Source organism: Megascapheus bottae, chromosome 15 (genome assembly GCF_031878675.1).
Source record: "Megascapheus bottae isolate mThoBot1 chromosome 15, mThoBot2.hap1, whole genome shotgun sequence".
NCBI classification, from domain to species: Eukaryota; Metazoa; Chordata; class Mammalia; order Rodentia; family Geomyidae; genus Megascapheus; species Megascapheus bottae.
Window position 1 is genome coordinate 50,513,462 of NC_143523.1, and position 26,339 is coordinate 50,539,800.

Consider the following 26,339-nt stretch of genomic DNA (forward strand, 5'->3'; position numbering starts at 1 on the left):
CTGTGATCACGTGACCACAATTTAGCATTACCAAATATCATGAAAATGGAGACAATCTGTGCTCAGGGCTTTCACGAGCACAGCCTGTAATCTCAGTTCCACAGTAGGAAATGGTGAATCCAAGAGACGGTTAGAAATGCAAATTTCCAACCCCAATACAAACTTACTGACTTAACTAGGAGAAAATTTTGGGCAGCCCTTCCCAGATTCTGATAGATACTAACGTTGAAGGAATGCTTAATTTTTTTTGTGGATTTAAACATAAATGCATGGTTTATTAAACAAAGACTGTAAACAAATATTTGTCATGTCTGTTATATGTAACACATAGGAACAGCTTTTAACAGAAATTCATCGACCCCCCCCAACATCTTTTTATTATAAATACAGGTATCAAAACAATCCTGAACATATTTTTGATACTAAACTAGTAGTCAGCACCCACGTTTCAAAAATTAACACAATTTGTGACAATATTCACTGTACCTGCTACTTTAACCAATTTCAACTGCAGCATTTTCACTAAGTAAGAGGGATAAAGCATGCCACTGCAGTTTTTCTTTCTGGAGGTTTTATGTGTCAGAAGCACACTCATTTTCCACTGCCATCTGACTCTTCTTGCCATGCTTTCACCTTGAAAACCTGAGTTCTAACTCGATTACTTCAGGTTCATGTTTAAATGACAGTGCCTTAACAAGAGAAATAAAAATTCTGCTTCCCTTTTCCTCCTGTTACCTGAAAACATAATGGGTGTACATATATTAAATATATATTCTTATAAGTGTCCATGTCATGTTTACCAGCTGGTATTCTCTTACTTAATGTGTAGGTATTTTGCATTGTGATATTTAATCAAGACATTAATATGAGTAGAAGGTTGTTGATTTAAGACAAATTTAAGATTCACTAAAATGAATTGTTGTATGTTTATCCTTCAGGTGGTTGTAGAAGCTTCATATTTTCCTTGGACATGATTAGATGTCTTAGCTCTTGAAGTACAACTTTGGTGCTATATGAATTTTGCCATTTTGCTAACACTGGCATGCTCCGTGCATCCACCATTTCACTTGAATTGTTTATTACATTCGTATTAATTTTTGTTACAAATCTAATTGATGGAGGAGCCTCTGGATATTTAGGTCCACATTTTACTCTTAGGCCATATATTCTGTTTTCAGAATTTGTCCTTGGTGGCCCAATAATCATGCCTGTCCACCTTGTGTCATATCTTCATCATCTTCAAGGCCCCAGCTAACCGTACCATCGCCTACTCCTTTTTGTCCTTCTTCAAGTTCTTCCAATAAGCGAAAATTACGAGGAACTTTAACTCTTGGGAAGACTGCCATCTTCTCCTGCCAAAAACTTAATTTTTTTAATAAAAACACTTTAATTTAGATAATGTATATCTATAGAACATACCAACTGTCTTTAGAACAAGAAAATTTACAAATGACACATATTTCTCCTTTTGTCAAGGATATTTTCAAGAACTAGCTGCTAGTGGCTCAGGCCTATAATTCCAGATATCAGGAGGCTGAGATCCAAGGATCAAGGTTTGAAGCCATCTCTGGCCAAAAAAAAAAAGTCTGAAAGTGAGATTCTAATCTCCAATCAACCACCCAAAAGCTGGAATTGGAGAGGTGGCTCAGCTGGTAGAGTGCCAGCCTTCTGTGAAAAAGCTAAGGGATAGCTGACCCAGAGTACAAGCCCAGTACTATCACCAAGAAAAGAAGAAAAGTCTTTAAGCAAGATAATGCCTTCGGGCCAGGAGTTTGGCCTCGTGGTTAAAGTGCTTGCCTAGCATGCACGAAGACCCGGGTTCGATTCCTTGGTACCACATATATAGAAAAAGCTGGAAGTGGTGCTGAGGCTCAAGTGGTAGAGTTCTAGCCTTGAGAAAGTACAAGGACAGCGCTCAGGCCCTGAGCTCAAACCCAGGAGTGGCAAAAAAAAAAAAAAGATAATGCTTTCATTTAATATGTTGGTGAATAGCAGATTTTAATCTTTTCATCTGTATTACCAATCACTTATCAAAACTTGGACTTTTAAACTGTTATGATGGTCAGTTGTTAAGATCTCTAAATGTTCAGAAGGGAAAAAAGACAAGAATCATATTTTCTATAGCAACTTTAAGTCATATTCTGCCTGTTCCAATAGCAGGTGCATCTGAAAGCTGCTAGGGACACAGTCCCTGATTCTGACTCTAGAATGTCACTTGAAAGTCAAGGGACAGTGTAAAAACAACCTGATTTCCTCAAAGAATGCTTTAGAATGAAATAATACATAGATATGTACACAAATGTGTGTATATGTAAAATTGAGTATTAAAAAACTATTTAGGGGCTGGGAGTTTGGCCTAGTAGTACAGTGCTTGCCTAGCATGCACGAAGACCCAGGTTCGATTCCTCAGTACCACATACATAGAAAAAGCCAGAAGTGGTGTTGTGGCTCAAGTGGTAGAGCTCTAGCCTTGAGAAAATCCAGGGAGAGTGCTCAGGCCCTGAGCTCAAGCCTAGGACTGGCAAAAAAAAAAAAAAAAAAACACAAACAAAAATCCAACTATTTAAACACCCATCAATAGAAAGAAAGGTAAATAATACACTTAACAGAAGTTAAAAGGAATGAAAAGTTAGAGACATGGTTCAGGTGGTAGAGCACTTGCCTAACAAGCAGGAGACTTGATTCAAGCAAGCTACAAAATATCATGAAGAGGAAGAGGAAGAGAAAGGAGGAGAAGTGGGAGAACTAGAGGAAGAGGAGAAGGAGAAACTGGAAATAAATTCTAAATACTATAAGAGCACTTGGGGAGCATCTATGAGTCCACAAATGTTTATAGAAAGTAATAAGTAGTCCTAACATTTCTAAATAATGAAGGTTAACAAAATAAGTACTGAGACTGAATGCGAAGAGCTTTTAAGGTAAAGCAGAATAAGGTAAATGGGGATGAAAAAGATTTGCAAAACCAAATAGTTAGGGGCAGGGAGTTTGGCCTAGTGGTAGAGTGCTTGCCTAGCATGCACGAAGGCCTGATTTCAATCCCTCGTATACCACATGCACAGATAAAGCCAGAAGTGGTGCTGTGGCTCAAGTGGCAGAGTCTTGAGCAAAAATGTGTCCAAGGACAGTGCCCAGGCCCCGAGTTAAAAAAAAACAAACAAACCCAGCAACAACAACAAAAACAAACCATAAAACCCAAACACTTAGTGTTGGTGAAATGACCATGTTCTTGGAAGCTTGTAGCGAAGCCTACAGAATGCCACCAGATTTGAGGCATTCATAGTAGACCGTGTACTGCACCTTTGGGGTACAATTCTTCATTTTCCATGCAGAGACCCTTAGAGCCATCAAGAGTTGGGCAAGAACACAATTGCCATTTATCATCACCAGGACAAGAAAGCCAGGATGTCACTGAAGACTGGATTAGAAGCAGAAAACACTCTGGCAAAAGCAACATCCCATTCTAGATTCAACTATTCTGCAGGGCATTGGTTGCACTGAGGCAGCCCAATGTAGGTCAATGTAATTACTGTGTTTTGTGTTTTTTTCTAGGCATGATGGCAGTCAGTCCGCCAGTGGACCACAGTGAAATCACTGAGTTCAAAGCACTTTGTTTACACCGAAGACTTTGGTAGGACGTAACCATATGGCTGAACGCTTTCCGAATTTTGGAATGACCTTCACATTCGAAATGCAATCTGAAATGTCACTACAGCATGGAGAAAAAAGTTACACATGAATGGTATTTGGAAAAAATATTTTTTAAAACTTTGTGAACACCTTCAAAGCATTTACCAAAGATTTTATAGTTGCTGCAATGAAGAAAATATTAGTGAATTGGAAGCATCTCATATTACAAGATGGTGAAGGGATTTTCTTCATGCTTGCTAGCCTTCAAGCTGAAAAGCTTTCCAGTGGGGAATGTATTGTACTGGAAGAAGACGGAAGTTAAAAAGTTGAGACAGAGAAAGCTTAAACGAAGGCACCAAGAAAATTCACAGCAGAAGAAATCTTTCAAAATGATTATCTGGAACGGTTTCTAAAGACTGAATCTTTGTGACATCTAGTGGTAGCCTAACCTGTTGCAATTTAATACACAATTAGAAACACATTTTGGTTCCATCTGAATTCTTGCTGTCCTTTGTTGTACAAAATCTTGTTTTTTTTTTTAATTTTTAGACAGTGTCTCACTATGTTGCTTAGACTGGCCTCTAATATGCTTCATAGTCCAGGCTAACTTTGAACTGAAATCCTTGTGCCTCTACTTCCTGATATGTGAGACCATAGCCATGCACTACTATACCTGGCTTGCTTTGTTATGGATTATTTTTTTGTTTTCTTTTTAATACCTGAAAATTTCTTCAGATTTTAATTAGCATCGATGAGTTGTACAGGGGGTTTCAGTTTAAGCGATCCATTTATGTGGTACAATGTACCTTGATCAGACTTGCCCACTGTCCTTCATCTTTCTTATCCCTATACTCCTCTGAAATGTTATTACCTTGTATACACTTGTATATGTGGCTCAGGGCTTGACCTCTTGGAAAAAGTATCAGTGATGTTTGTTCTCCTGGCTCCATCTCTCCTTGCTGGCCTGCTCTCCAGGATAGTGAGAGCAGCAGCTCTCAGCTCCTCCCTTACACCTGGCTACACTCAGCTGGGCAGGTGTCCCTCTGCTTGCAGACCTCTGCCTGACCCTTCTGAGCTTTCCATGTCCCTTATCCTTTACCTCCATCCAACTAGCTGCCAGACCCACTTTGGAAATGTGTTTTAACCACCACCATTTTTAAAAAATGTCTACTGCAAGTTGTACATTAGTTGAAAGTAGGGACTATATTTGGCATCACGTCCTCCCCACAGAGCTTAAGACACTCTGGCACTGAGTAGGTGCACAACCAATACTCATGGAACTCATTCACACCACAACCCAGGTTTAGCCTTGCCTTTCTTGCTTTGTCCCTCTCCCTTTCTCCCTCCCTCTCTTTTTCCTTCCTTTCTCCCTCCCTCCCTCTTTCCTTCCTTCCTCCCTCCCTTTGTCTCTTCCTTTGTCCCTCCCTCCCTTCTCCCCACCCCTACTTCCTTGTACTGAGGCTTGAATTCAGGGCTGAGGAGTAACTAGAATTATAGGTCTGAGCCACCAGTGTCTAGCTTCCAAACAATATTTTAAGGCTACTCTTGAAGCTCATAAAGATATATTTGGAGAGGGAAAAGGTCAAATGTTCAGGTTTGAAAAAAAATACAAATCGAGAACTTGGTCATTTAAAGCTTGAAACAAGGAGAGATATTTATTTTTCTCACATCCATCGGTCTTACAAATCTTGATCAATATTTAAAGTAACCTAAAAGCAAAATAAAACATAAACTTAGTGAATACAGTAAGAAATGTGAAAAGCACAAGACTGGGGCCATGAGTTTGGCCTAGTAGTCGAGTGCTTGCCTAGCATGTAAGAAGGCCCGGGTTGATTCCTCAGTACCAAGCCAGAAGTGGTACTGAGGCTCAAGTGGTAGAGCTCTAGCCTTGAGAAAGTCCAAGGACAGGGCTCACGCCCTGAGTTTCAAGCCCAGGACTGGCAAGAGAGAGAGAGAGAGAGAGAGAGAGAGAGAGAGAGAGAGAGAGAGAGAGAGACAGAGAGAGAGAGAGAGAGAGAGAGAGAGAGAGAGAGGAGGGAGGGAGGGAGGGAGGGAGGGAGGGAGGGAGGGAGGGAGAGAGAGAGAGAGAGAGAGAGAGAGAGAGAGAGAGAGAGAGAGAGAGAGAGAGAGAGAGAGAAATGTGAAATGCACAAGACAAAGAAAATAGAACTTCAGTAGTTTCTGTGACTGTGTTTGTGTGTAACAGAACTAGGGCTTGGATTTAGGGCTGAGGAGCTAAAAAGCGCCCCCATTCTGAGGCAGTAACCATCTTGCTGTTTATATAAACTATGAGTGACCCGAAAGTGCACATAAATTAAAGAAACAGAATTGTGGTGCCCATAAGTCCCAGGAACTGACCTGTCTGCGTTAAAATTAATCAGAACTCGCCAAATTCCAGGGATGGCATTTGTTTTCTAAGCCATAAAACTACCCTGAGATAGCTAATTAGGACTCTACTGGCATAGGAACCTCCAATCACTCTGGAATGTCCCTAACCCCCCCCCCCCACCCACCTTATCTTACTTAGACACCTAGTTGCTATAAATCTGTGGTCTTTGCCTTTAAAAGCCCTGTAAAATTTCAGCTCGGGGCTTCCTCCTAAGCTCCGCTGAGTCTGGGTGTAGGACAAAGGCCCGAGCTGTAGCCTGCCTGAATAAAGCCTTGCTTTTGCATTTTGGAAAGTCTGACTCTCGGTGGTCTTCTTGGTGGTCGTCCTGAGACTTGGGCATTATAGGGCCTGAGTGTTAGCCTTTGGCTTTTTGGCTCAAGGCTGGAATTCTTCCACTTGTGTCACAGCTCCATTTCAGCTTTTAGTCTCATGGACTTGGGCTGTCTTCAATCCTCAGATCTCACCCTGCTAAGTAAGTAAGCAGAAGCCACTAGCCAAAGGCTAGTTTTATGGTGTTGTTTGGTTGGTTGGCTAATTGATTGGTTGGGTTTTTTTGTTGTGTTGTTGTTCTTTTTTTGTTTGTTTGTTTTTTAATGAAGTCTTGAGACTATGAGAGAAGCAGATTCGTTCATGTTTCTAGGCAATTAGAACCAGGATGAGATTTTGAACCCAGGTTTGAGAATACCAGATCTGTTTCTCCTCAACCATCTTTCTGAAGAAATCAGAGAAGGAGAAACAGCCAACAAACAAGTTGGAATTGAATTTTCCCATGGAGGTGTCTACACAATGGCATTTAGGTTACCAGTAATCCATTGTACTCCATCATCCTCTAATGGGGCAGCTAGGATGACAAGAGCAAACCACCAGTGAAGGCTAAACTAAGCTTGTGGAGAGTTTCTGGTGTTTCTCAATGATTCCCCAATAGAAAGTAACCATAAATTATATTTTCAAGGTAAATACCCACCCACCACCACCACTGAGCTTCCTCGGTAGGATTCCCTGACTGTGACCTATGAAGGTCTCATCCTGCCACGATGTAAGGAGAAAAATGCATATGTGCTCTATCCTGACGGGACAACCCTAGTTCCACTTGCTGATCTGACATAATTATGAACAAATCCTCCTTTATAGAAGCATTCTGATCTACACAATGGATTCTCTGTCTACTTGTCAGGTCTGCCAACCCCCAACCCCCTGCAACTGAACTCCACAAATCAAACTCTCTGCCTTGTTCTCACCACACCTGGCAAGCAGAAGACACACTTGCTAGATGAACATATGCCCTTACATAATACACAAGCATGTTTCCTTTTCACAGAAAATATTCCTCCTCTTCTATTTCTTCCTATTTTAACCCTGATCCTTCATACTAAAATTAATCCTTGCTAAAGCTTAAAAAAAATTCTTTGCTAAAGCTTAAAAAAAAATGCCAGGCGTGGTGGCTCACGCCTATAATCCTGAGATCTGAAGATCACGGTTCAATGCCAGCCCAGGCACTAAAGTCTGTGAGACTCTTATCTTAAATTAACCACTAGAGAAAATCGGAAGTGGTGCTGTGTCTCAAGGGGTAGGGTGGTAGCCTTGAGCTGAAGAGCTGAGGGACAGTGCCCAGGCCCAGAATTTAAGCCTCACCACTGACAAAAAAAAAAAACAGCCCTGGCCTTGTAATAATCAAAGTAAAAACATTTGTGTGTATGGGAGGTGGGGATTCATGGGGCTTGAACTCAGCCTGGGAGCTGTCCTTGAGCTCTTCAGCTCAAGGCTACCACACTACCCTTGAGCCAAGTCCCACTTCCCATTTTCTAGAGGTTAATTGGAGATGAGAGTCTCAGTTCTTTTTGTGCCTGGGCTGGCTTTGAACCTTGATCCTCATATCTCAGCCTCCTGAATAGCTAGGATTATAGGCATAAGCTACGGCGACCGGCTTAACACAATTTTTTAATTTAAAAAATCTGTGTTTACCAGACATTTCGAGACTTACGTCAGACAACATCGGTTCCTCTAGTTCCACCACTCTGCTCAAGTTCGGAGCTCCATAACGGTCACTAATTTCAGCCAGTGTTTTGCCTGAGTCCACTGCTGCTTCCTGCAATTATAAAAGTCATTCTTTCAAAATAAGTATGATACTTTTCTTTCAATGATGACATGAAATGTTGGAATGACAACAGCAAACTTCCACATTGCTAATCAATGGAATTAACCAGCAAAAGAACCCTAGTAATAAAACTCTAGACAGACCCGGGGAGAAGCAACCTGATGGATTTTCCTCAGGGACCCCATTTCAACAGGAAGTAAGCAGAGCAGTCATCACCCCTTCTTCCCATCAGGAGGAGGAATGAGAGCAGAAAAGGCCTGTCTGCGTGATCAGGACGAAGGTCTCTCCCACTGAGATCCTGCAGCCCTGACCATGGCCTTGAGCAGTGTCTGAGTGCAGACATCTGATCACCAAGGCCTTGAGCAGTTCAAGTGTGACCCTGGGTGTCACATACTGGCCCATTACCTCTGGAAGACATGCATGTGATCTGTGGACTGACTGGACCCCAGAGTCCTGTGCCACCATGGCCACCTGGTGAGACCAAGTAATGTGTGGAAAGCTCACACCGGGTCTGGGGACTGACAGCCCACAGACTGTCCCATATTTTGAGAGTCATATACTCTCTCCCAGACACCTTATTCACCCCTGCACAAGGCACCTCAGGTAGAACTTTCCCTTGGGCTCCCTCCCATCTAGCCAGAGCTCTATTGATCTTTTTCTTCAATGAGGTGTTGACATTTTACTCCTCCCTCTGTGTCCTTGAACTCATTCTTCAAGACCATCAAGACAAAAGACCTGATGCAGGTGTTGGGGTTTTTCAGTATCAATGAATGCTAAATTCTATCTTAAAATAAATACATTTATCATTTCAAAAGATGTCACTCATTATGTCTATGCTTGATATCTTATGACATGCCAGCATTTTAAAATAGAAACACCTACCAAATGTCCAAGTTCTAGATTAGACATTGAGATTTTGCTATGAAACACATCCTACTGTAACCAGCTGCGAGATGATACATTTGCACTCCAGGTTTTTCTTTTATTTATACTGTTTTGAGACAGAGGTTCTCTAGTTCAAACTCACTTGAAACTTGCTATTTCTTTGCCTCTGTCTCTGGAGTGCTGAAATTAAAGGCGGGAGCCACTATACCTAACCTAGACTTTACCTACTGATGTATCAAAATTAAGATTTATGTTCCAGAATATATCTTTTACATAACAGAGCGTAATGTCCTCTCATCTCTGAAGGTAAAGACTCTTCGCTCTTACTTGCACTATCCAGACCTACTCTCATGTCCCAGAGTGCATAAGAGTTATGGAACAATTTTAAAAATACTTCATGTTGATTTCACATTTAATTTTCCAGCATTTTTATTTTTTGATAATGCTATAATCAATTTAACTGCAACATGCTGTCACTCTCAAAGGTATTGTAATGCTGAATTTTTACAGGGCTTTTAAAGGCAAAGACCACAGATTTACATCAACACAGCCATCATCGATTTGAGTAAGATGAGGTGGGGGTTAGGGACAGTTCAGGGCAATGGAAGCTAACTAGGGGTTCCCATCCAGTAGAGTCCTAATTAGCTGTCTGAGGGTAGTTTTATGGCTTAGAAAACGAATGCCATCCCTTGAATTTATGTGAGTTCTGATTAATTTTAACATAGACAGGTCAGTTCCTAGGACTTAATGGCACCACAATTCTGTTTCTTTAATTTATGTGCACTTTTGGGTCACTCACAGTTTATATAAACAACAAGATGGTTGCTGCTTCAGAATGGGGCGCTTTTTAGCTCCTCAGTATCATCTGACTCCACATAACATAGAACTTCAGACCCGAGTTTCATTGAATACTCTATATTTACAGATGCCAATGGTGTTTTATTTATAATCAAATAAAACTTTTTAAAAAAATGGGACGAAATATTGAAATGCTGTGGCTCTGCTTCTTGGCCTAACATAGCATCATTCTCTTACTCAAAAGGCCAGGCACCAGAGGCTCATGCCTGTTAATCTAAGCTACTCGGAAGGCTGAGTTCCAAAGATTTCGGTTTGAAGCCAGCCCAGGGAAATAAAGTCTGTGAGACGCATCTCCAATTAAACACCAAAAAAGTTGAAGTGGAGATGTGGCTCAAGTGGTAGAGTGCTAGCCTTAAGCCAAAAAGTTCAGGGACAGTGCCCAAGTCCTGAGGTTCAAGCCTCAGGACTGGGTGCATACACTTGCATGTATGCACTCATGTGTGTGTGTGCATGTGTGTGCGCATGTTTGATTCAATTCTCCCTCCACAGTTCTTCAGACTTGTTTTCAGTAACAATGTTTGACTCTAGCCATGAATTCCCACACCAAACACATTCTATAAAGCCTGTTTGTGATCTCACTTTTAATAACAGGAGAAATTCTTGAATGGGAGATCACAGCTGTAAGAGCAGTCATTCCCGATTGTTGTCCTTAATGTACTATGTTATCTCTCATCTCCTTTGCTGTCCCTTAGGTATCTCATATTGTTACAGTACCTCACTTTATTATCTGATATATTGAATTTATTTGTATTTGGTTATTTGAAATTTGATAGGGAAGGGGGGAAAACCAAGATGGGGGGGAGGGGCCGGTGGGGGGAGAGTAAAGGGTACCAAGACATGTGAAAGGGTATCAATGTATGTGAATTAATGCACCTTCTATATGGCAAATATCATGTAACCCTTTTATTAATTACAATAAAAAATATAAAAAAGAGCAGTCATTCCCAAGTGAGGTCTCTATACCACATCCTTTCTGGATAGAAAACAATATGAGCCAAACTAGAGATGTGACATTCTATAAATACAATGAAAGACAGATTATGTTTTGAAATGTTACTATATTATTTATTTTTTAATCCAAGTTATGGAAAATCCATGCAAAACATATTTTGAAAGTATGAATTATTATTAATACATCTCATGTGAAGCAAAGAGACATATTGTATTTTGGAGCTCAAATACTCTCAGTATTACCAAGCACTTAACCTTCAACATCAGCCATCTGTAGGAACAGCTGGCACTTGACTCAAATGTTATGGTCTCTGTGAGAGAACATTATTGCCCATAGAGAAATATCATATTCATAATTGTGCTGGATCCTCATGACAATCTTGTGAGATATAGGTCATGATATTACAATGCTATTCCTGTTTTGCAATCAGGTAAGTGGAGACTGCAAAGGCTAGAAGACATGTTGAAGCCCCACAGACAACGGGGGCCAGGTTTTAGACTCTGAGCCTCATAAGCCTTCTGCTATGACAGTTGAAAGAGACAGTTGGAGGATTGCTAAAGGTTTCAAACAAGCAGACATTTGTAAAATTTCAGATTACCATTTCTAATTGCTCTTGAGCTCTCTGAAGTTCTTCGGCTTTCTGTTTCTCCTTTTCTTGCATTTCTAACTCCATCTGGAATGCCAGTTGCTGCTGAATATTCAGAAATATATATGTCATATTAAGTCAGATTGAGTTGAAAGAATTGTAACTCTATTATTCTCTTTGTTTTTGTATGTGTGCCAGTAGTGGGCTTGAACTCAGGGCTTCTCATTCTTGTCTAGCTTTTTTCCCCATTTAAGGCTGGAGCTCTATCACTTTTGTCACAGCTCCACTGCCAGCTTTTTGCAGGTTAATTGGAGATAACAGTCTCTCTGACTCTCCTGTCTGGGCTGGCTCCCAACTGTGATCCTTAGATCTCTGCTTCCTAAATAGCTGGGGTTATATGCATAAGCCACCAGCACCCACACTACAACTCAAACACTTTTAAATGTCCCGGGATGATTTAATTTATGTCCATCTAAGTTTCAGAAACTTACAAAAATAAATGGCCACAGACACATAATATTTTTTTTGCTTTACAAATATTTCCTGAAGTTTAAAAGAGAAGAGGAAACCTATTAAATTTTTTAATTGTAGAAAGTATAGTTTGTGCAAAATCATGTCATTTTCCTGTTTTTCTTGAAGCTAGAAATGAGTTTGCCATAATTTTTTTTCCGATAAAATATCTGTAAGAGTGGCACTGTGGCTCAAGAGCTCAGGGACAGCACCCAAGCTCAGAGTTCAAGCCCCAGGATGGACCCCCCCCTCCACCCTTGTTCTCTCTGTGGTTAGAATTGAAAGGGTCCTTTGGGGGGCAGTTGACCAATCTAGTCTACCCTTCCATGATGGCACATTTTTATTGGTTGTTGTCTTAACACTACTACTTCTCTAGCAACACACACACACACACACACACACACAGAAGCAGAGCGTGAGAATGAGAGACAGAGGCAGAGAGATGACGATAGTGGAAAGCCAGATCTAAGAGAAAGAGTTTTCTAGCATCAACTCTCTCCCCACTAATTGCAGCTACCTCCGGCTCAGCTCTGATCTTACCTGCTGAAACAACAGCTCCTCTGCTCTCAGTCGCTCCAGCATCTCCTGCTCCATGAGCGCCAGTTCTCTTTCCCTTTCCAAGTCCACCATTTCCTTTTCTCTCTAGCGTTGTGGAAAGCACCATGATGTATTAGAGACTATGTGTGAAAAACAACCTTGAAAACATCTTAATGAGCAACAGGAAAAAGAGGTAAGCAGATGTACAGTCTATCCATTTGGAAAGTATAGGCAATTGGGGGAAATATGCATTTTACCTGAACAGAACCTAACATGATATATTGAGTATGACTACAAGTATGGAAAATAGGGGAAAAATCTTCAGAAAAATATATAGAAAGACAAGAACATACATTAAAAAACAAAACAAAACAAAAAGGGCCCTAAAATCCACATAGAAATCTTCTTTGGGTATTTTTTTAAAACTTTCTTCTTTATATCCCCAAGATTTTTTATATAAAACAAATATATTTATCATAGAAATAAATAATGAACTTTAACAAATAAAGCAAGGTGGGGGCCGGGAGTTTGGCCTAGTGGTAGAGTGCTTGCCTAACATGCATGAAGACCCGGGTTCGATTCCTCGGTACCACATACATAGAAAAAAGCCAGAAATGGTGCTGAGGCTCAAGTGGTAGAGCTTTGAGAAAGTCCAAGGACAGTGCTCAGGCCCTGAGCTCAAGCCCAGGACTGGCAAAAAAAAATAAAAAAATAAAGCAAGATGGAGGCATGGTTGAAATGGTAGAGCACCTGCTTTGTGCAAGACAGATGAGCAAATATGAAATGCCCTGAGTTCAAGACTCAGAAAACACACATACACACACACAGAGCTGGTAAGTTGAACTAGTTGTTACACTTTTCTGTTTCCTTAAGAAGTTCCATGCTTACCTGCCTTTCCATTTGTACATTTTCCTTATACTTGCAAATCCACAGTGCTAAATATTCTATGGGATCCCCTGGCCGAACTCTTGCCACTTCCGCAAGACCTTGAGTTAGACATGTCCCAAGGTGCTTTTGAAGATATGATGACTCCATTTCTAACACCTAAACCACAATCTCTAGGGGAAAAATAATGTTATATATTAGTGTGAGAACTTTTCAATTAAGGCACAATGAAATTCCAGTGAGGCTGACAAAGCATTTCCACCTTCTCCTCAGATAGGGGGAGAGACAGCCTGACTCCAGAGAATATCTAATGGCTTCCAAAAGGCTTCTTCTAAAATCATTGTTCAAGTAAACCTGACGGGCTCTGAAGTTCCATCCAGGAGTCTGAAAAGGACGGTGTCATGTGATGGCTTTATGCCCAGCTTGGTTTCTGTCATTTAATCCTCTCACCAGGCCTGAAACTAGAATCATGACTCCCATCTGCAGATGCGGGATTCCGCCTTCCCAGAGCAGGAGTGAAGAGGTACAGAGAGCACACAACTGGCAGACAAAAGAGACAAGGTCTCTCCCCACCATAACTCCACAGCCCTAACACGAATGACAAGCATGCTTTTCTAAGCCATGAAAGCTGTTTTTTACAAAATACCACACATAGTTTATGTCTCTTCTAAAATCCATGTTTTTTTCTTTTCTCAAGGCCAGAGCATTAAAAGACATCCACCAAAGAATTGGTCTCTGGCTCTCTAGAATCATCCAGGATCATCTAGACCATCTGGACTCATCTCTAGACCCCCTCCTTGCCTCCATTGCACGTTGGGTTCCCACTCCACTCAGCATGGTGCCTTTCTGCTGGGTGTGTCTCCCTCTCTAGACATATTCTTGTCCACCCTGGTAATCCATCCCTCTCTCCATCTGAAAAGTATTTTCTCATCTAAAAGATGTACATGATTTTTCCTGGGCTTTCTTAGGAAACCCCAGGAAATTCTACCTGCTCCAATGGCTGGTGCAACCCTTATCATGCTGCCTGGGAATTATCTTTGTTGTTATTGTTGTTGGTGGTGGGGGTGTGTGTATATGTATATGTGCACACACATGTGCATGTCTGCCCTCTTGCTGGGGACAAGCCTCTCTAGTTTTTAAGAAGTGAACGAGTTTCTCCACTCTCTCAGTTATGTTCCAGCATGCACTGGGGAAGGGAAGGTGGATGAGTGTGTACAATGATCTCCTCAAAACTCCAAGCACTGGCCACATACAGGCACAAAGGAACAAGTGAAGCTGGCACTGGTGTCCCAGCCACACGGAGAAAAACATGGTGGCAACAGATTCTGAAGTAGTGTTTACACTGTGCTTCTCTAGTGGACATGCTATAGAGCTAAAGACCTCTTTATGTTCTCTGAAGGGAAGTTACATGGGAAAGGACAGGGACTCATGATGCCTCTGTAGGAAGATGATCTGACCATTCCCAGGGGGAAGAAAGTCTCTGGACCTAATTAGGGTCAGCCAAGTCCAAGGTCTCTGTGGGCTTTGTGGGGTTTGGTAGTGTTATCAGTGTGCTCTTAGGCTGCTCTCACTGGACTTCCATTTCTTGTCCACGATAAGATGAGGAATGTCATTTCTCACATACACCTGCAGGTGTCGAGGCCCAACATACAGAAGCCTCTTCCAGCCAGGCATTGATGGCTCCCTTCTGCAACCCTAGCTCCTCAAGGGACTGAGATCTAACGGTTGCAGTTTCAAGCCAGTCAGGCAGGACCATCCCTAAGACTCTAATCTCCAATTAATAACAGAAAATTGGAAGTGGAGCTGTGACTCAAGTGAGAAGCCTTGAGCAAACAAGTTCAGGGAGAGTACCTAGCCCCGAGTTCAAGCACAAAGACTGGCACACCTGCCACAGAAACAGTTTCCAGCAGCATACACTGCCAGGCATGATTCATAGATGTCTCTGCCCGTTCTTGGGAGACAGCCATTAAAATGGGAAGACAGAAGCCCCAGTACAGGTGTCATACTTAAGTAAATTTTGAATCTCAGAGTAGTGAGTTTGTTCTCTATTCTATTTGTAGTAAACAAAGAAAATTGTTTGTCTGAAGTTTAGGAGAGCAATATTTTATCTGGCCACCATGGAAAATGGGGCATTTTTAAGTTAACTTTCCTATGGGGGGTAGGGAAAGAAGAGGGGGGGAGAAGGGGAGGGGGAGGAGGAGGAAGAAGAGGATCTCAATGAGGCCTGCGTGACTCCCAGCTTCCTATGCACAACAACTCACACCCATAGCACCGCCCTGCTTCCTACCGGCTGCGCGTCTCCTTGTTGCTAGGTAACAGGCCCGGTCAAGGGCAGGAAGGCTCGCGCCCGTGCGTGGTGAGTGGAACCATGAGCCGGGACGCGGTGGGGGAGGGGGCGGGGAGGAAGAGAGGTCGGGAGCCGGGTGGAATGCAGGGAGGGAGTTCAGAGCCAGGGGCAGAGGGCGCATCGAGGGGGAGGGCGAGGAATCGCAGCTTAGAATCTGAGATGAGGGAGGATAAGGAAAAGCAATGGAACCAGGTGGGCATCCTGGCTAACTCTAGAAGGACAGGAGGCCCCAGCATTCCGGGGTGACTGTCCTGCCAGCTGTGAGGCCATCTCTGATCTCTCAGCCCCCCTTCACCAGGTCCCGGGGCTCTGCATTCTGGCTGGAGGGGACATCGCAGCAGGAGGCCTGGCTCTGGGCTGGCAATGACCACAGCCATCGGCCAAACTTGCTTTTCAGTGCTGGAGTTTGAGCTTATGGCCTGGCACTTGCAAGGAGGCACACACTCCCAGGCCCCTCCCCTCTTTTATTTTATTTTTTTCTTTACTTATTTTTCAAGTAGGGTCACTCATTTTTTTTTCCCCAAGCTGCCTCCCATGTAGCTGGGGTCACAAATGCAAGCCACTACAGCTGGATTTGGATTAAGATAGGGTCTCCCTAACTTTTTACCTTTCTGGCCTCAAAGTAGGATCTTCCTGGTTTCTGCCTCCCAATAACTAGGATCTGAAGGCATAAACCAACATGCACATATAAGTTTAATAATCCTAATGATGATGATGATGATGATGATGATGATGATGATGAATACTTAGCGCCTGGTATATGCTAAGTTCAGGGTTTGTCATATCTAAGCAGTACAACCACTCAGTGACCAGGTAATTCAGAGTTGATGATTTTCCTCTATGGAAAAGACAAGTCTATAAGGCATAAAGGCGCAGCTAGCAGCTGGAAATAAAACAGGTCTTCTTTTAAAATACAGGTTTTGAATCTGTAGATATAAGTGAGACCTAGAAATCAGCATTTCAACAATCCCACAGAGGTTGGACTCTTGATTTATCTAATGCAATGTATGGTTTCAGCTGGGCTAGAGTGGCACAAAGAGATATTACCCTTCCCCCAAGCCTCACAACAATATTTTCTTTACAGAAGTACAAAATAAGGGTCTGGGAATGTGGCTTAGTGGTAGGGTGCTCGCCTAGTAGGCATGAAATACTGGGTTTGATTACTTGGTACCACATACACAGAAAAAGCTGGAAGCAGTGCTGTGGCTCAAGTGGTAGAATACTAACCTTGAGAAAGCCCAAGGATAGTGCCCAGGCCCTGAGTTCAAACCCCAGGACTGGCAAAAAAAAGTACAAAGTAAGTTTTACAAGAGTCAACTCAAAGTCTGGATCGGGCTGGCTCCTTACAGACAATCTATTGTCTTTTTCTACTTGTACTGTCTACTGTTGGCTCGTGGCTCTGCATCATGTTGCTTCTTCTCCCTCTGCCCTTCACCCTATATCATCTAATCTTACTGTGTCCTCCTTATAAAGACTCTATGAGGCCACTGGATCTACTTGTCTAGTCTACTTCCCACTGCAAAATCCTTTCTCACTTTTGCCCTGGACAGTAACTCACTTAGGTTCTGCATATTAAGACACGGGTAGTTTTGGGCAGCCATCATTTAGTTCTGGGACAAGCCTTCAAAGTGGTTTCAGGATGCTGTCCACAGTCATTTTATTTTTCAGAGTTACTCGTAGATGTGATTTTTACTTAAAGAACAAGAGTTCAGGCTCAATTGACTCTATCCTGCTTTGGCATCACCCATTTCTTTGAAGAGTTCTGATACCAATACTGGGATTAGAACCCTACCTACCATTTGAGTCACAGTACCACCTCTGGCTTTTTTCTATGTATGTAGTGCTGAGGAATCAAACCCCAGTCTTCGTGCTTGCTAGGCAAGTACTCTACCACCAGACCAAAATCCCAGCCCTCACTTGGCTTTTTAATTTAAGACTGGCACTCTCACACTCAAACCCCACCTCTGTTTCTTTGATGGTTAACTGGAGGTAAAAGTCTCATGTGCTTTTCTGCCCAGACTAGCTCATTTTCCTAAGCATCTAGGATTACAGGTGTGAGCCACTGAAGCCTAACTTGTTTTCTTTTAAATGATGAAGACTATTCAAAAACAGATTCCATGTGCCCAAAGTTCTCATTGCTCCCAAGATTTTGGGATTTTAGGCCTTTACTATGGTAAGAGCCAGGAAATATATATTCTAGGTCTCTCTCTATATATAGTTTTGTCTACTTAACTTTCCTTTCTTAGCCAGAAAAATGGGACTGCAGAATTGGTCAGGTGTGTACACTCATCATTAGGCTATTTTGCAACACCAAATTCTTCTACTGGAAGAGCTGATTTGTTAAATTCTTACTATGTGCTGCTAGGCCAAGTACCTTTCGTGTATTTGTTATCTCTTCTAATCATTTAATTCAGGGTGGCAGGCATTTTTGCTGCCAACGACCGTTTGGGTATTTATAACATCTTTTGCAGTCGTACCAAATTATCAATGCTGGCAGATGTCCTCCAGCAGCCAAGGACAAGCTTATGTGTCTGTCCATCTTGTACGGAATGATTTTTCAAGCCGGACAGGGGTAAGTATGGAAAAGTTCCCTGCCTCTGCTTTAGTTATTAAGAGGAAGAAGAAGCCAAGGCCCAGAGTATGAGCAACTTGCTGAAGATCATCAGCTCTTAGCTGTAACTTGAGGACTGGAACTTTGTCTGATCCTGGCATCTATTTTTATTGCTCTGGTTCTCTGCTCTTCCTAATTCACCATTCTAAGATGGAATGTCTTTCCGTTGACTCTTGAAAATTGATTAATAGTAAACCTAGGAGCATCAACCAACAAGATTTTCCTGTTTAAACACTAACCAGTGGAACATTGTGTTACCAGTGGCTGGATAGCCCAGCATTTCCTCCCTTTTTTTTTTCTCCCCAGAACATTTTCCAGGACCTCCTGTAATAAATGAGCCTGTGTTAGCTGTGTCATCCACTGTAGCCACCAACCTCACAATAGCATAGTTTGTGGGGTACTCACAGCCACTCCCAGAGACTCCCTACCCCGATCAGTTTTCTCTTAAGGAAGGAAAGAAGTGAGCAAGTGGAAGGCCTCAGGCAACCTGCACCACAGACAGATTAGCTTCTCTCAAGCCTAATGACACTCAGTGCCCATATGGTTCTGCCGGGGAACTTCAGCAAAGAGTCCCAGTGAATGTAAGCGCCAGTGGTGAGTATGTTGTTAGTTGTTAGCTCTTTTGAAAAGTATGGTATAATGTTTTGTGTCTTGAATGTCCTCGAAGGGGTCAGTGTGCTAAAGAAAGGCTTGACTGCCAGCTGTGGTGCTAATGGGAGGTGGAAGAACCTTTAAGAGGCGGGGCTTAGTTTGAAGTTAGCTCATTGGGGGAATGTGTCCTTGAAGGGGAATATAGAACCTTGGCCCCCTCTTTCTTTTTGCTTCCTGACTGCCATAAAGTACACACATGTTTCCCTACTTACCTGCTATCTGCCATGATATTCTGCTTGGCCAAGGGTCCCAAAACTCTGGAGCCAAGTGACTGTGGATTGAAACCATGAGCCAAGATAAACACTTGCTCTGGCTTTTTGTCATAGCACAGAAGAGTTATTGATATAGGTAAAGGACACACCCAAAAAATGCCATCATGGAACTATATATGTGGCTCAAGTAATACAGTATCAGACCTGAGGGAAAAAAGAAAAGGTCCAGTGAGACTGAGAGGCCCTTGGTTCAAGCTCCAGTGCCAACACACACACACACACACACACACACACACACACACAGAGAGAGAGAGAGAGAGAGAGAGAGAGAGAGAGAGAGAGAGAGAGAGAGAGAGAGAGAGATGGAATGGTATCAATTCTTTAGCTCTACCTAGCAGTGTGTTCAAGAAACCTTCAGAACTCATTTGGAGAATGAATGTGGAATTGGAACGGTAGCTAGAGAAAGCCTGTGATAAATCTGGTGGAGGCTCAAAGACCTCAATGCTGATTTTTTTTTTAAATGTGGACAGTTGAGAGCAGACGCATGACATTTCATGTAGAAGTGAGCACTGGGTATTGGAAATGGAACTAGAAATCCATTTGTGTTATAATCTGGCAAATAAGTTGTCCATACACTGAGATTTTTTTTGCCAGTCCTGGGCTTGAGCTCAGGGCCTGAGCACTGTCCTTGGACTTTCTCAAGGCTAGAGCTCTACCACTTGAGCCTCAGCACCATTTCTGGCTTTTTTCTATGTATGTGGTACCAAGGAATCGAACCCGGGTCTTCAACCACTAGGCCAAACTCCTGGCCCCATACCCTGAGATTTTTGTGAGGCTAAGTTTAAAAGCAAAGAAACAAATTAATCTGGCAGAGGAAATTTCAAGGCAGCTCAGTCACCTGTCAGTGACTTGGGGGTTACTGTCTGTTTTAGGCTGGATTTATAAGGTCTCCATTGGGCCAGGTACCAGTGATGCATGCCTGTAATCCTAGCTAGTCAGGAGGCATGAGAATTACAGGTGGAGGCCAACCTGGATAGATGAATCCATGAGACTTATATCTAATCAATCACCAAAAAGGCTAAGCCTGGCTTAAGTGGTAGAGCACTAGACATGAGTGAAGAAACTGAGCATGAACCTGAGGCTGGAATTCAAGCCCCAATACTGGCACATGTACACACACACACACACACACACACACACACACACACACACTCACACACACACACATCCATTTTTTCAGCTTGGCAAAAAAAGGAATGTATTTAAAGTTATAGCCAAGAAAGATGTATTTGCAAAAGATTAGAACAGTTAAGATACCATAAAAGTTAAGGATTCTACTCAGTGGTAAAAAAAAAAAAAAAAAAAAAAACCAACATTGGTCTTGAACTTGAAAGAACCTGAGTTCATTCCTCAGCACCACAAAGAAAAAAAAAAGGAAGAAGAAGCCTAGTATCTAATACTAGCACAGTAGGAAAGATGATCTCTTGAGGACACCTTGGGAATCTACAAGAGTTCACTCATCACATGCTCAAAGACTCTTGTTTGAAAAGAGGATCCCTAAAGTGCTCTCTTAGCACTGAAATGTCCAAGGAATTGTTTCCTTGGGATTCATTTCCCTATTTTAACCATCCTGGCACTGAGAGGCTGTGATAGCCATGTGGCCCCAGCTGCCACTCAGGACAGTGTCATATTGTAACATCATCCATGCATGCACATTGCAAGAGTTGTGGGGTCCTGGGGGCTTCCATTGAGATTTCAACGGAAAGCCCTGGAGACTAGGTTTTTTGGCAGGATCAGAGTCCCTGCAAGTTACGCCCACAGGATAATGCATGAAGCTGTGCACACAAAGCTAAAGCAACAGTAGAGATCCCTGGAGAGTGGAGACGCCAGGAATGTAAAAAGTAGGTGAGTAAAGCCAGCCCAAGAGAGGAGCCACTGGGTTACAGCCAGAAAGGTCATGAGGAAAGAGGTAAGGAGTGGGCCAGAAGCTGCCTGGACAAGAACAACGCTGCTGGGCGCCATGTTTGCTAAAGATGCCATCACAGGATATAAGATTGCCATGCTGGGTTTCAGTCTTATTGCTCTTGGTCTACATTTTCATTATTTTTTCCCTCTAGAATGAGTATGTTCATCCCATCTCACTGTGTGTTAGAGTCTGTCACTTCTTATTTTAATTTTTGTTTTTTTAATCAGTCTAATTCAAGCTAACCTCAAACTCTCGGTTCTCCTGCTTCACTCCTCTAATACTGGGGTTACACGCACACATCTTTATACCTTTTATTTCCTTTTAATTTTTACAGGAGAGTTAGTACTCTTTTTTTTGTTCTGTTTCTTCTTTTTTTGTTTTTTGTCCATTGTGGGGCTAGGTGCTGTCCTTGAACTCTTTTGCTCACGGCTTGTGCTCTACCACTTTGAGCCACAGCTCCAGTTCTCGTTTTCTGGTGGTTCATTGGAGATAAGAGTCTCACAGCCTTTCTTGCTCCAGTGGGCTTCAAACTGTGATCCCAAATCTCAGCTTCCTTAGGTGCTAGGATTATGGGCATGAGTCACAGGTGCTCAGCCAAAGCTATGGTTTTGGAGCAATTCTGAGCTGTTATTGTACATTAGGGTCTGTTGGAGGTGGACTGAATACATTGTTTTCATTGTGAGGTGGTCATAAACCTTTGGCAGCCAGGAGCATAATATTATGGTTTGGATCTTAAATGCTCCCCAAGTACCAGGTTCCAAAGTCTTGGTTGTCAGAGTATGATGCTATTGGGAGGTAGTGGAATCTTTAAGAGGGGTTACTCACCAGAGTATGTCCTTGAAGGGACTTGTGGAACTCTGACCCCTTCTTGTTTCTATCTTTGTTTCCACAAGGTAAGTTGTTCTGATCCACCATGCATTTCCTGTCATGATGTTTGGGCCTCACTCTAGGCAAACAGCAATAGGGTCAAGCAATTAAAGCATGGAAAGCATGAACCAAAATGTCTACTCTGTTCAGCTGATGATCTCAGGTATTTTGTCACACTATCAAACACGGGCTAGTACAAATGAGACTGCAAATTATCTCCTCTTTCTCTTGAGATAAATCTGAAGTGGCTACAATGTATCTATTTTAAAAGGCAGATTACATATGTGAAATAATGTTTGTGTTCTATCCTTGCCCAGATCTCCAGGATGGAAAGTGCTTACCTAAAGAGATGCTTTGGAAATTCCCTAGCCCAGGCACTGGCAGAGGTGGCAAGGGTTCGACCCAGTGACCCAATAGAGTATCTGGCTCACTGGCTTTATCATTACAGGAAAACTACTAAAGCAGATGAAGAGGTGTGTGTGTGTGTGTGTGTGTGTGTGTGTGTGTGTGTGTGTGTGTGTGTGTGTGTAGTGTGTGTGTACTGGGTCTGTTTAGCAAGGCTCAGCTTTCCCGGCAGCCAAGAGTTCTTTTTTCAGTTCATCCTCTTTGCAAAGGGTTACTTAGGCTCCAGTATTTCTAAAATGCCGGAAGACTGGGGACTAAAGAGGCATTCCAGTTCAGATGATTGTAGAGTTGATGGGTTTAGAGCTAAAGTCATTAACAGGAAGACACTCAGTGGGTGGAATAGACCAGGCCCTGAGAACTCTCCCCAGTGAGGGAGGGCCTGTTGTAAGGCTTCCTGGGGCTCCTCACCTGATTAGTCTTTGTCCCACCACTCAGAATAAACAAAAGGTACTGCTGCAAGAGAAATGTGATTGTGGCTTCCAGGAATCAGAAATGCTGAAACAAGAAGAGCAACGGAGATGTGCACAGTGTCACAAGGTTAGGACAGACTAACCAGTGTGTTCAGCCATATTCCCATGATACACTGCAGGGATCCCATGAGGCAGCCTGGCAAGTGTTATCTCCCTTTAGCTTGCCCTTTCCTCCACAGTCACATCCATATGGACATACCCATGTTTATTTACCATCTTGTCACGAAATCCTTGTCAATATAAAAAAAAAGGAGAACCAGAGACTTGACTCAAATGGTATTTATGAGGTTCTGAGTTCAATACTTAGTACCACAATAAACAAATACATAATTAAATAAATGTACAGATTATTTTAGATTCAAAAAAATCCACTAATATTACTGGCTTAAAGGAATTTAGAATTTAAAAAATATTCCATTTATCTGAATCAAATATATTTTCATGCCAGTTTCATTGAGCCCTTTTCAAAAACTTTCTCAGTATATTTCAGAAATCAGACATGGTTGTTGTCTGGACATAATTCCTATATGCCAGGACAAAATTACTACATGTCAGGATATAATTCCTATATGCCATTTTATTTAATGTTTAGCATTTTAGTGTTAGATTCTATTTATGTGCCAACTCTCTGAGTCTTCTTCTGTGAAGGTATAATAATAGACATAAGTTGCTAATTCAGTAGAGTTGGAGTGGTACAGCTTTTTTTGGAAATTAATTGGAGATAAAAGTCTCACGGAGGTTCCTCCGGGGCTAGATTTGAGCTACAATCCTCAAATCTCAGCTTCCTGAGTAGTTAGGATTATAGGCATGAGGCACCAGTGACCAGCACACAGGAATAGTTTTTATTGTTCCTTTGTGTTGAATGGTGGAGTTTTTACACCCTGTAGCAAGAGTTTGATTAGCAGAAAGTCTCTACCATTCTTTTGTCAAGTGTGAGACAAAAGCTATTCTAAGGGAAGAGGAAACAAGAGCCAGCACAAAGCCTCCTCTGTTTTATTTGTTTTGTTTTAGGAGAGTTAGAAGGAAATAAACTAACAGAACACAAGAGGTTAAGTTCTGATCTCAAACAAAACTGAACACATTATTTACCTAGCCAGAGAGGGTGAGTTAATTTCCAAGTCAAATTTGAAAGGCAAAGAAAGGGAATTCAGCAAAAGAGACAAGACTACAAATTCTGGCTGCGGATCCACTAGTTTCAGAAAGGCTGAAAGCCTGGTTTCAGAGTGGTTCTGGATGGGTTGCGTAAAATTTCAACAGGCCTGCTGGTTGATCTGATTGACATATATGTACATAGGAAAAACTTTGCTGTGTTTCCCTTGATCTCTTAAATCGTCTTTCCTTGCATATACTTTAGCAAGGCTGAATACCCTTAATCTTAGTGAATGTGTTGAAAGAGTGTTAGAACCGGGCACAATGGCTCATGCCTGTAATCCTAGCTATTCAGGAGGCTGAGAGTCATGGTTTAAAGCCAGCCTGGGTAAGAAAGTCTGTGAGAGTCTACTTTCCACTTAACTACCAAAAAAACTGGAAGTGGAGTTGTGACTCAAGAGCTCCAGCTCTGAGTATAAAAACTAAGAAAAGGAACAACACTCAGGTGTTGAGCTCAAACCCCAATACCAGCCCCAAAATAAATAAATAAATAAACAAACATAAAATAAATTGAATGTTATCTTGTCAGGCTATGAGATTACCGGTGATTCCCTTTAATCTTAGCAGGTTTGGGTTTTGCTGCCATACAGCTTTGTCCTTCATCTTAAGCAGAAACAACAACAATAACAAAAAAAAGCCAAAAAACAACAAATAAATTTTAAAAAAAAATTGTGTTCTTGCCAGGCATGATGGCTCACGCCTGTAATCCTAGCTACCCAGGAGGCTATGATCTAAAAATGTCAGTTCAAAGCAGCCCAGGCACTAAAGTCCGTGAGACTCTTATCTCCAATTAACCTCTAGAAAACTGAAGATGACTCTGTAGCTCAGGGGTAGGGTGGTAGCCTTGAGCTGAAGAGCTCTGAGACAGTGCTCAGGTCCAGAGTTCAAGCCCCAGGACAGACAAAAAAAAAATGTGTTCTTACCATCCTTGCCTGTGTTAAGCATATACAAATGACTTTTCTGTTTCTTATTTTCTATTTAGAACCTGCTCTCCACAACACAGGCTGTCTTCATGAGGGAAGATACTGAATCCCTTGAGAAAGGCTTGAACCAGGCACCTCTGCCAGGTCCCTCCAATACGATGTCAAGAACACATCAACAGGTTCCATCAATACCGCCCGCTGACCAGACTGAAAGAAACCTCAAAACTCCATGAGAAATAAATGACTGGAAAATTTCTGGTCCATGAAATTTTCCCCCATGAAATATCTTCTGGTTCCATGTCTCCTTAGGCCTTCAGAATGGAACAGAATTCTAAAAACCCCCTTCCTCAACAATGCAAGCCAAGAAAATGGCCAATAAGAATTCTTTCCTCAAGCAAGACTAGCAGGGCTGAGGAAAGAGGTATCTGGAGGAATCCTGCTGTCAGAGGGTTACTCCATTAACCACAAATCCCTTGACAGGTGAAATCTGATCTAGTTGTAAGATAAAAATAGACTCAGAATAAGAATTAAAATATATAACCCAAACGATGAGAACCCTGTTTCCTCTTTATTCAGTGGAAATGACACCAGAATACCTCATGTCCACATACAGAATTTTATTTTATTTTATTTTATTGCTTTAATGCAATACTGAGGCTTGAATTCAGGGTCTATCTCTTGAGCCACACCTCCTCTTCTGACCTTTTAACTAGACATAAGAATCTCATAGACTTTCCTGGCCAGGCTGACTTTGAAGCATGACCCTCAGATCTCAGCCTCCTAAGTTGCTAGGATTACAGGAGTGAGCTACCAGCACCTGGCAATATCTGTGCTTGTAATTGAGGAGCCAAAAAAAGGAGTGGCCCCATTCCCAAGCAGTAACCATCTTGCTGTTTATATAAACTATGAGTGACCCAAAAGCGCACATAAATTAAAGAAACAAAATTGTGGTGCCATTAAGTCCCAGAAACTGACCTGTCTGTATTAAAATTAACCAAAACTCAGGTAAATTCAAGGGATGGCATTTGTTTTCTAAGCCATAAAACTACTCTCTGACAGTTGAATGGGCCATTAGCCCAGGGAGTTCCCTAATCCCTATCTTATCTCACCCGACCCCCCTCCCCCCATGGTTGTAAATCTGTGATTTTTGCCTTTAAAAGACTGTGTAGACCCTGACTGGGAACTCCTTCCAAGTTCCCTGCCTGGCTTGTAACCTGCAATAAACCTTGCTTTTGCATTTCGGATGCCTCAATCTCGGTGGTTTTCTTTGGGGACCCCATCTCAGGGCACGGCATTTTGGCACCCAACATGGGGCCCATGTGGGATTCTCCCAGGAACCCCACCAAGACCCTCTGGAGTCTGGAAGGTTTGTTGCTCAGGAACCGATAAGAGCGCTTGCTGTTTGTCTGTGTCT

At 42.2% G+C, this 26,339-nt stretch overlaps 2 protein-coding genes and 1 pseudogene across 4 annotated transcripts; 1 reads left to right on the forward strand and 2 right to left on the reverse strand.

Annotated features, from left to right (window-relative positions):
* Window positions 1-906: 906 nt before the first annotated feature.
* On the reverse strand, window positions 907-1,346 carry LOC150054338 (ubiquitin-conjugating enzyme E2 variant 2-like; annotated as a pseudogene).
* Window positions 1,347-5,273: 3,927 nt separating this feature from the next.
* On the reverse strand, window positions 5,274-15,698 carry Dydc1 (DPY30 domain containing 1). 3 transcript variants are annotated; one of them, XM_090346985.1, is made up of 6 exons: window positions 15,612-15,698; window positions 13,328-13,497; window positions 12,443-12,544; window positions 11,405-11,497; window positions 7,998-8,102; window positions 5,274-5,336 (listed from the first exon to the last, which is right to left on the reverse strand). In XM_090346985.1, exons 2-6 carry the CDS (start codon window positions 13,472-13,474, stop codon window positions 5,307-5,309), a joined length of 477 nt encoding a protein of 158 aa, XP_090203111.1. In that variant the 5' UTR covers window positions 13,475-13,497; window positions 15,612-15,698; the 3' UTR covers window positions 5,274-5,306. The 3 variants fall into 3 exon arrangements, with proteins under 3 accessions (XP_090203111.1, XP_090203113.1, XP_090203112.1); XM_090346987.1 differs by having other exon boundaries at window positions 11,405-11,494; window positions 15,586-15,629; XM_090346986.1 differs by lacking the exon at window positions 15,612-15,698 and adding an exon at window positions 15,588-15,607.
* Window positions 15,699-22,300: 6,602 nt separating this feature from the next.
* Window positions 22,301-25,208, forward strand: Dydc2 (DPY30 domain containing 2). The gene is made up of 3 exons (XM_090346988.1): window positions 22,301-22,451; window positions 22,819-22,920; window positions 24,985-25,208. The coding sequence occupies exons 1-3, from the start codon at window positions 22,305-22,307 to the stop codon at window positions 25,156-25,158; spliced, it is 423 nt and encodes a 140-aa protein (XP_090203114.1). The 5' UTR covers window positions 22,301-22,304; the 3' UTR covers window positions 25,159-25,208.
* Window positions 25,209-26,339: the final 1,131 nt, after the last annotated feature.